At 47.8% G+C, this 11,185-nt stretch overlaps 1 protein-coding gene across 1 annotated transcript; it reads left to right on the forward strand.

Annotated features, from left to right (window-relative positions):
• The first annotated feature begins 10,203 nt into the window (after window positions 1–10,203).
• Window positions 10,204–10,981, forward strand: LOC123129869 (chaperone protein DnaJ-like). Its single transcript, XM_044549846.1, has 2 exons — window positions 10,204–10,410; window positions 10,523–10,981. Exons 1-2 carry the CDS (start codon window positions 10,234–10,236, stop codon window positions 10,979–10,981), a joined length of 636 nt encoding a protein of 211 aa, XP_044405781.1. The 5' UTR covers window positions 10,204–10,233.
• Window positions 10,982–11,185: the final 204 nt, after the last annotated feature.

Consider the following 11,185-nt stretch of genomic DNA (forward strand, 5'->3'; position numbering starts at 1 on the left):
TCCGGTCCGATTACAAGTATGTATACGGGTCCAACTAGTATAGGAATCCATTACCTAGTAGGATTAGTACTGGTCCTAGGCTAGCTGTTATATATACGATGTAATACCCCTGTATTTTGTATCGTGAGATCAATCAATAAAGCAATAAGGCTCGAGACGAGCCTTTGGCAATACATCAGTCTCGCGTGCGTTTGTGTGGTTCCGGCCGGCTGGCCGCTGTGTGCGTACGTGAGATACTAGTTGATCAAAGGAATCGATCAAGCTAGTACGTGGTGTTGCTAGCTTACAGCAGTGCATCTCGGCGTAAAGCATCTCGTCGAGTTTGTCAGCGAGCTTCGTTCGTCATCGTCGTTCTTGTCGGTCGTATCATCATCGCCGGAAAGTAATCGGCGTCGGGACTGGGCCAATAATTGGTATCAGAGCAAGGTTAATCTTCCAGTAACGGAGGATCATGGCGGATGACAAGAAGATCAAACAGCTGGCGGAGTACTTCGGTCCGGCTAAAGTAATTGCTGCTCCAGCGAGTTTGTCGTATCCACGGTTTGATCGTGAGAACTTCGGGGTCTGGAAGGCCCTCATGGAGTGTGGTCTCCGCGCCAACGAGCTATGGAACGCGGTGGATCCAGGAGGTGACGCGTTCAAGAAGGAGGGAGCCGAGCACCGGAAGGATCGGCAGGCGGCGTCAGCGATTTACTCGGTGATGCCGATGGATGTCCTCCAGCACCTGATCGTCAAAGAAACGGCGAAGGAGGTGTGGGATACTTTGAAGCTCATGTCCGAGGGACACACCCGCGTCAAGCAAGCTAATCTCCAAACTCTCCTAAGAAACTATGAGACTTTGGTCATGGGCGACGATGAGTCTGTCGACGCGTTCGCTTCGCGGGTGGCTACTCTCGTCAATCGGATCCGTGCGCTTGGAGAAAACCTCATGGAGGCCTCAGTTGTCCGGCAGTTCTTGCGCGCGGCCCCTCCCCGGTACCTGCAAATTGTCACGGCGATCGAGCAGTGCGTCGATCTCGCGACTCTCTCCATCGACGATCTTGTCGGACGGTATAAGGTTCACGATGAGCGAATGCGGTACAGTCTTGGGGATGGGAGGAACGACGAGCTTGTGATGCTCACAAGGGCATAGTGGGTCGCTTTGTCAAAGGAAAAGCAAGGCGGATCCATGAGCAGCAATAAGAAGAAGGGGAAGCAGCGTTCGGCGAAAAAGAACTTCATCGACTCGGACGACGACTCAGACAATAAGGCTGCACCACCACCCAGGAGAAAGTTTGACATTAGAAAAGTGAGATGTTATAACTGTGGCCTCCTCGGCCTCTTCAAGAATGACTGCAAGGAAGCACCGAAGCAGAAGGCGCTCATTGCCCAGCAAGGAGATGATGGTGACATGATGTTGATGTGTAAACTGGTGGACGAGAAGGATCCAGACTCTCAAGCATTGACTAAAGAAATTGTCGAGCTTGCGGAAGAAAAAGTTTGCCATCATGATCGTGGTTCGGACACCTGTGTCCAAGCTACAGATGCGGGGAGTGATTCCGAAACTTATGTCAGTGCTACGGACGTAAGTGCCAACTTTGCTGAAGCAGATGCGGCGATAGCTGCGTGTGCGCGGCCATGAAGAAGTAGTCTTTGTGCAACGCGTCAGAGAGAGGCTAGTTGCGGCCGAAAGAGCAGTTCAGAAAATCTGAAGATAGACAAAGACGTGGCGTCAGAAGTCCACGGCAGAAGGCGTCTCGATGTGGTCGTGTCAAAACATCACAGGGCAAATCGAGATGTGCGGCGAGGTATGCCGCTCGGACCTGACCAGCATGGCATGTACTTGACGACAGGCACCGCCGGAAAGATCGTGGGCGTTATGTCAGAGGATGGTGAGGCGAGCCCAGCCATGTCGGATGCTGCAGTACACGCGGCAAGTGGTGGCCTCTTGCAGCATGCTCAACATCCGGAAGGCAGAGGCGCTCGGCCAGGAGGGCCTGAAGCAGCCGCTTCACCACCACCACATGGCAGCGTAACGAGTGCTACATCTACCGGAGGGCGCGTGCCAGAGTGCAGCCGAACGGACGTGGCTGGAGCAAGCCGAGGTAGCCACCAGCAGGACGCCTCACATGGGTGTGGTCGTGGAGCTAGACAAGTCCAAGTGACCAGCTCCTTTCAAGGGAGCACACCACCACGTGAAGAGCCACATGCTAAATTAGCAAAGGCTGTGGCTGGTGGGCCGGAAAGCAGCCCATGTGTTAAGACTGGTTTGGAAGGGTTAGAAACGCCAGGAATTGGAGGTTTGGCATCTCCAGGAAAAAGATGTTTTTCACCTCCGAAAGCACTGGAGGAAAAGACACCAACACCTACACCTGTACTGCTACAGCCGGTGTTACACCAACATCTGGAGAATACTCTTCGGACAATTGACCCGGTAAAAGTGAAAGGGAGTGGACGACGGTGTTTAGCAAGTGCCGATGAATCGGTGAAATTTATGGACGCAAATACGAAGGAGTATTGGCGTCATGCTATGAAAGAAGAGTTGGGGTCGATCCATGACAATAATTCATGGGAGTTTATGGATCTTCCCAACAATGAAAAGGCTATGGAGCTCAAGTGGGACTTCAAGGTTAAGAGAGATGTCGAAGTGTGCATGAAGCACAAAGCGAGGCTTGTGGCCAAAGGGTATGTGCAAGAGTAAAGTATGGACTTCGAAGAAGTGTTCGTTCCCATTGCAAAGATGGAGTCGGTGAGATTACTCATCGCTCTCGCGGCTCAGGAATCATGGAAAGTACATCACATGGATGTAAAATCTGCGTTTTTGAACAGCGAGATAGAAGGAGACGTGTATGTGAATCAACCACTGGGTTTCATCAAAGAGGGAGAAGAGCATAAGGTACTGAAGTTACATAAAATCTTGTGTGGGCTATGGCAAGGACCTCGGGAGTGGAACATCAAACTTGATCGAACGTTGATTTCTCTTGGATTTGAGAAAGCCCCACTAGAGCATGCAATGTACAAGAGAGGTGAAGGAAAGGATCGTCTACTAGTTGGCATCTACGTCGACGACCTATTGATAACTGGAGCAGATGAAGAGGTGATTGCAAAGTTCAAGCTACAGATGAAATAGCTTTTCAAGATGGATGATCTAGGTCTTTTGAGCTACTACCCTGCGATAGAGGTACATCAAAAGACGAAAGGGATTACACTATGCCAGAAGGCATATACAAGGAAGGTACTTGAAAGTCGTGGCATGAAATATTGCAATCCAATTGACGCTCCAACGAAACCTCGTCTTGAGCTGACCAAGAAGAGTAAAGCACCCGCAGTTAATGCAATAGAGTATATTGCAGCTGCCACTGTGGCGTGTGAAGGTGTGTGGCTAGGGTGGCTACACGGTGATCTCATGGATCGAGATCTGGAACAAGTGGTGCTTAATGTTGATAGCAAGTCTGAAAGTTTTCTATGCGAAGATCCAGTGCGGCATGATAGAAGCAAGCACACTGATACGGTGTATCACTACATAAAGGACTGCGTGGAAGAAGCTAAGATGAAGGTCAACTACGTTTGCACCGATGATCAGATGGCAGACATCCTAACCAAGGCTTTGGATCGAGAGAAGCTCTTGAAGATGCGAAGAAGGATCGACGTCGGAGCTGTGACGTAACGATGTCGTGTTTAGGGGGTGATTGTTGGAAGTAAACCCAACATCCGGTCCGATTACAAGTATGTATACGGGTCCAACTAGTATAGGAATCCATTACCTAGTAGGATTAGTACTGGTCCTAGGCTAGCTGTTATATATACGATGTAATACCCCTGTATTTTGTATCGTGAGATCAATCAATAAAGCAATAAGGCTCGAGACGAGCCTTTGGCAATACATCAGTCTCGCGTGCGTTTGTGTGGTTCCGGCCGGCTGGCCGCTGTGTGCGTACGTGAGATACTAGTTGATCAAAGGAATCGATCAAGCTAGTACGTGGTGTTGCTAGCTTACAGCAGTGCATCTCGGCGTAAAGCATCTCGTCGAGTTTGTCAGCGAGCTTTGTTCGTCATCGTTGTTCTTGTCGGTCGTATCGTCGTCGTCAGAAAGTACTCAGCATCGGGACTGGGCCAACAATGTGAACATGTTCAGGAACATAATGCAGGAGCAAGCAGTACGCGTCCGGGGGGAATCGGCCGTGCTGGAACCTAATTTGGCAAGCTACTGTCCCACCCAAAATGCGTTCATTCGCATGGAGAGTCGCAGTAGATGCCTTGCCAACGAACAGCTGCAAAGCAAGGCGACATCTGAATGTACCTGCTCATTGTCCTTTATGCGGCGCAGATGAGGAGAATTCATTTCATGCACTGATTGTGTGTCCGCATGCAAGGAGCTTATGGGAAGAGATGTATGAGGAATGGCAGCTACCAGAGAAGGCCAAGTTAATTAATACAGGATCAGAATGGTTGTTTGGCATCTTAGCTGAGCAGCCGGCCGTGACAAGGGCGATGATCATCATGCTTCTATGGAGGATCTGGAGCCACGACAAGGGCGACGGCTCAATAGAAGTAGTAAGAAAGGAGATGCTCGTGCAGGAGCCCATCCATCATCACGGGTAACAGGACAGCAGATGAAGAAACATAGCAGTAAATTTTGCGATGCGCTCACGTTACAACATACTAGTACATACTCCAGTTCACACACATAATGCTCGATCAAGCCTGAGCAGAATTTAGCTAGGAAACACGCACACACGCAGTTGGAAGGGAAAAAGCGGAAGCAGCATTTTGGCTCCCGAGCTCAGCTGAGCTCTTTATCTGGACCATAGAGTAGTCTTGTGATCTGTGCCACTTCCTAGTTTTGAGAGGAAATACGAACCGTGTACGTGAGAAAATACGACTGTTGGCTCTCTCTCTTCAGTTACTCCGTGGTCTCTCTGCATATAGCTAGCCATCTCGAGCTCCATGCATATAGCTAGCCATGTTGCGTGGGGCATAGAGTCACAATACTCACTATAAATCTGGAAACATGAAATTTATTATCCATTTCGGTGACAAGTAATTCCGGACGGAGGGAGTACTCACCACCGGATCCAAAACATTCCCTCTTGGCCAGGGGGTCCGGGAAGATAATATCACTCTAGTGCGGCCATCCATCAAGATGCGGGGGAGCAGGAAGCCCTCCAAAATTGGATCTACCATGAAGGCAAACTTTCCCGAGTGAACCTAAGGAGTTGGAGATCGTGGTGATGGAGGAACGGAGGAGTTGATATCTGGTCGACAAGCACTTACCGCAGCTTCACGGTTTGGAGTAAGCATGTCGGAAGCGCAGGGGGACAGTAGCTCCGACCACCAACTCTAAGGATAGTTTCTTGACATGAGTCCTTTCACGGTACATCATATAATTTTGTACCGTTTATTTCTGTGATCCAACAGCGCAGATATGGCAATACTGCCACAAAATTCCTGTAGTATATTAAGGAGTCAGGAGCAATTTGGGCAGTTCCATTTTGTTGGATAATCTATGGCCCGGGCGATGGCCGGAGAGAGGACGCCGGAGCTGCCATTTTTGCTCCCGACGGAGTGGGGGGTGGTTGGGGGGTGCGTGGGGGGCTCACCACGGTTACATCAGAATGCTATGGGTCTGGTTAACGAGGAGCCGTAGAACACACAGCTCCTTCGATCGTGCCGCCCAGCAAGCCACCGTTGCCTTCGTCGTCTTCGACGTTCAGGTACATATGTAGCTCGTGCCTGCTTCCATTTTCGATCAGTACTTCAAAATTGATACGTTGCTCCTTCCTAGCTCCCGAACCCTCCTAGTCCCATGAGTTATCAACATTTCTTTGCTTCTAGTTCCCTCGTACGTAATGTGGCTTGGGGAAGTAAGCGATATTTTGGAAGCGTGTTAAGAAAAATAAAAGCATGGCATCAAATTTACACTAGTGAAAATAGAAGTCGTGGATATATATATAAAGAAATGGACATTACACGAGCAAGTTGAGGCTGGTGGAGCATACATTTATATCTCATGAGTCGTGATTTTCCAGGTGCATGCATCACCATTGGCAATCATGAGTTAATGCGGGGGATGAGATGTTAAGAAATGCACATGTAGTGTCCATCTCGAGCTCCATGCATATAGCTAGCCATGTTGCGTGGGGTATGGTTGTTCAATTCTAGATGTCTTCTGGCTTGCACGTTTGGATGAGGGTTTTTTTTCGTCTCGCTTGTAGTGGCAAGCAAACCCTCAAATCTTTTCCCATGAGTCGCAATGTTTTAGCGTTATGAATGCCCATGAGTTCAATGGCAGTGATAGCAACGAATATTAGAAAAAAAACTATCATTTTTACACTAGGACATGGAAGCTCCGAGCGCAAGAGCACCTTCACGTCGACCACCTCCATGATCCGTCGTAGGGAAATCACGCATAAGAAGAGGACGCAGATGTGTGGCGCGTGGCAGTATCTACCGTGACCCTAGCAGCATCGATCCATGAGCACGACCTTGGACGAGAATCCAGGTTCTCTGGGAAGTGGATGTGGCGTCGTTACACGAGCATTGCTGATGAAGGCCGGCAAGACGACAAAGAGAATCAGGTGACTTTTCCTACTATTCAAGACAAAAAAAAGGCAAATTGTTAGGGGTCACATAGAAGAAATGAAAATCACACAATCATCATTGTAGTCATGATTAATTTGTAGGAGAGGAGAGGTTCATACTGTCCTTAAAATCACAATTTTGAATCACGTGCTTTGAATAAAAATACATATGAACAGTGAAAATTATGACTGTGGAGTCACAATACTCACTATAAATCTGGAAACATGAAATTTCATGAGTAATGCTTCTGATAGTCCTTTGTTCACCAAATATCCTTGTTTTCCAAATAGTAAATTTTCTTGTTTATACAAAGGCTGGAAAAGGGGAAAATTGTCTTTTCTTTCTGCATATTCTTTGCGACACCCGGCCAACGCTATTGCACTATATGGTAAATAAGAAAAAAAAAATACTGGACATTGTGTCATTCCTCACTGATGTTGCAAACAGTACGGCTATAGCTAAAATATTTTTACTGGTTCACACTTCTTGTAACGGTTGGATGATTGCCTATTAGCAGGATGGTAATTACATAGTGATTTCCGGGCACTTCACAGAAAATGGATGAATAAAGACCGACAAAAAATATAATTTAATTGCTTAAACTGAATATAACTATTTAGCAGACGAGGACAGCATGCTCTTCTCATTATAGGTTGAACAAAACAAAGATAAGCAAAACTCTGACGTCGGGCGGTCATACGTAGTGATTTGTATACATATAATTTACGCTGTGAGGGGAATGGCTATGACCCATGTCATGCTGTTAGTGGGGTATTGCAAGACATGCCTAAATGGACGTGGAAGCGGAAGGTGTACCATCTTTCCTCGGTGCAGCGCCGTACGAGTAATAAGTTCACAAGAAAATTCCACAATGAGAAATGAGAGCCTTATTGTGAAATAACAGAGGTCTTCTGGACTGGGCTAAGCATAGGTTTCTAACTGATACATCAACATTTAACTTAATACACCCGATACCTTATGAGCTTATGTTTTTCTTTGTCTTTTCTGTTCACGGGTTGCTAGTTCCTTGAAACCACTGTGAAGTGATCCACTTGTCTGGTTTGTAAATCACATTTAAGAATGTAAAGTTGTTATTCAGAAAATATTGAGTACCAGCACATGTAATGTGAATCATGGGCAAATGAATTCTCCACCTACCCCCGCATGTGTGAATAATGTGTTGCCCTTGAAATATACCATCAAGTATGAGGATCCGTCTTCCCACTTTGATTCAACATACTCAGACGGTTGCATTTGATGAGCTATGTCCTAAAAATGCCAAAATGACTTCCAGGACTCTTTCGATTTGCATCAAAGGAACTCTTTCCTCAAGACTTCGCCACACCTTAAATTTATTTCGTCCTCCGCCTGAGTCAGACCTGTAGCTTATGAACAGAACATAGCTGGCATCAAACACACATACCATATAGAAGAGGAGATAAGAGCCACACATGAATTCGGGAACAAGAGGGAACGGGAGGCATCGGGAACAATGATGCATCAAGTAAGATAAGGGATATAGGACAAACACTGGATATTGACACTCCCTAGCATCTTCACACGGCGACTTTGGCTAGTCCACTTAGTTATCCTCTCATCCGCCGTATGTCTCAATTATGACTAAGAAGATATGGTATATATGATTTCCATTCTTGCGTAACAAAGAAGCCTGTGACAAAATGAACTCCCTTGTCCAAAGTGCTCATCAAAAAAGGAAGGTGTCAATATTAAAAACAAATAACCAGCACGCTATACATCTCTCACATGTATACCGGTATTAAATATGATTAGTTTGTTGCATGTGTGAACCCAAATTAAGACTAGAACAACAACAACCCCCCCGCACACACACACACAAAACAAGCAATCAGCAGCACACAGAAAGCCAGCCGCCCAAAACATGTCACGCACACACAAAAAGACTGCGCCATCACGGCAAAACATTATGAAGTGAGCAGATTTGCATCAACCGGAGAATAATAAACAGGGCAGAGGTTGCCAAGAAGTGAATTGATCATCTGACCTCGAAGCGCCGTCCATCAAACGATAACAAAATCATTAATCAAACAAATTCTCACAGAAATAGAAGCAGCACACCACACATCTTCTGCTCAAATCAACAACTTAAGCCTCTCACAGAGAAAAGGTAATCAGTATAAACTCCCCCATCCCATCTGAAGCATGTACTATCTCTCAATCTCTCACAGCCGGCCTCCTCCCAATCTCCCGCGCACATAGCTGCCGCAGACAACGCCGGACTCCTAGGAAGACGAGCACTGGGACGACGCCTAGACCTCACCCTCGCTCCAAGCACTTCCTTGGCTTCTTCCTCCATCCGGGCGGACGGGGAAGGCGGCAGCGTGGCCATGCTGGTCGAATGCGGAGGAAAGGGAGGCCATTTCACTTTTTTTTTTCTTTTGATGAGGCGTGCATGTGTGTGTGTTTTTTTGTTTGTCTAGGGCACATCTAGATGTGCCTTAGGTATTGCATATCTAAGTTACACAACAAGGAATAAAAAGGAAAAGAAAAAAAATACCCACACGAACATCCGTGTAAGATCAATGACATGAGACTTAGATGTGCAATACTTATGGCACATCCAGATGTGATTTACTCCCTCCTTTTTGGTTTATAGGGCTTATCTCAAAATTTTAGTTTTTCCATTTTATAAGGCTGAATTTGGTTGTCCCCCATCACATGTTCAGACTTTAAGGTGCATTAAATCATTGCATGCAAGTATTAAGAGAAAACTGACCAATGCATGCACTTTATGCATGCATGCATTGCAATTAATGCATTCGTAAACATAATTTTTGAGGAAAACAAGGGTATTAATTGGGTGCTTTTGCAAACTACAAAAAATATTCCACCACCCATCATCTACCTTGGTTGGTGAGATTTTTGAATTGAGCCTTATAAACCGGAAAGGAGGGAGTAGCAAAACTTTTTTTTCTTTGATGTGACATATGTGTGAATATGGCAACGGGGATGAAACCCACCAGGTTTTGCTTGCCCAAACTCACCCCCCACGAAAAAATCACAAGCCCGTCCCGTCCCCGTCACCGTGCGTGGGTCTAGTATTTTACCCGCCCTCTAAACCTGTCAAGTTTTCTAAACCCTCAGGGAACCCGTCCTCATGAGCAGTCAATGAAAACAGAAGCATTTGAAAGAAAAACAGGAGCATATCACGGCATAAAAAATCAGCATATTTAAGGAACAAACATGATACATTTCAGCAGCAAAAAATGACATATTACATCAGTAAAAATCAGCATATTTCTCCAGGGCCTCAACGTCGGGGGGCTCAGCCACTCGGCCGCTGTGGCTTTGGGCCGCTTGAGTCAAATCCGTGCATAATACAAAACTTATTTTTCACGGGTATTGTCGGGTTTTGGTTCGGATAGTAGTAAAACGGGTTTAAACACGTGAAACATGTCGGGTTTTATAATGTACCCACTAACAGCCTTGCAGGGATCGTCGCCCATCTCCATCCCCTAATAAGGTAAACGAAATATGTATTTTGGCAACCTTGTGCCCGATCGCAAAACTGCCACACCACTCGATGTCCCTTCGATCGGCATCGCACGCATCAAACCCACCACTCCTCCCTCCCCCGTTTCTCGCTTTCCCCCGTGACCGAATCTCCAGCGGCGCCGCCCCCCTCCGGCCCCAATGGTGAACCCGCCGGAGCTCTACCACCGGATCCTCGACGTCCCCAGGGGCACCTCCTCGCAGGGGCTCCGCGCCGCCTACAAGGGCCTCGCCAGGAAATGGCACCCCGACAAGCACCCGCCGACCTCCAAGCCCGAGGCCGAGGCGTGCTTCAAGGCCATCACCGAGGCCTACAAGGTGAGTCTACCGCCCCGCCGCCTCTTCCCCGCGAGTCACCACCGTGGAAACCGCATGCATTCGCGGCTCGTCCTGATTCGCTATCGGCGCGGGCTTGTTTTGGTTGCCGCAGGCGCTCCTGGACCAGCAGGAGAACCGGGCGGTCTTCGGGGCGTGCAACGACGACCGGGCGGCCAAGATGTTCGGGACCTTCGGCGCCGGTTGCGGCAGGGCCGGCGCGCGCATGGCGAGGTCGCGCAGCGACGACTTCTGCATGCGGAGTGCGCCCGCCACGCCGGCCAGGGAGTTCACCAAGGTCTACAGCTCCGGCAACACGGGCGGCCGCCGCGCCTTCGCCGAGTTCTCCAGCTCCATCATGCGCAAGGCGCCGCCGCTGGAGCGCGCCCTCGAGTGCATGCTCGAGGAGCTCTGTCGCGGCTGCAAGAAGCAGGTCGAGTTCACCCGCGATGTCGTCACCAAGAACGAGTACTGCCACTCACTCGCCGCTTCCTTCTTCCTCCACCGATTGAAACCTCGCCTGAATTCCTCAAGAAAACGAAATATCAATTCACGCGGAACAGGCCTGATGTGATCCATCACCCATCTACATGGGAGATTTCGACGGATCGATGCCTGGAAAATTGATGCTATTTCCTAATGTGAAGATTTTTTTTTTCAATCACACCGTAATTTTTGTTTCCATTTTTTGAAAGATTGACTACTCTTTTTAAATTTTTGAGGTTGACACCGTAATAATGGCAAGAAAAATTCAAAAAAAAATTAGGTGATTAAGGGG

This window comes from Triticum aestivum, chromosome 6A (genome assembly GCF_018294505.1).
Source record: "Triticum aestivum cultivar Chinese Spring chromosome 6A, IWGSC CS RefSeq v2.1, whole genome shotgun sequence".
In the NCBI taxonomy this organism is placed as follows: domain Eukaryota; kingdom Viridiplantae; phylum Streptophyta; class Magnoliopsida; order Poales; family Poaceae; genus Triticum; species Triticum aestivum.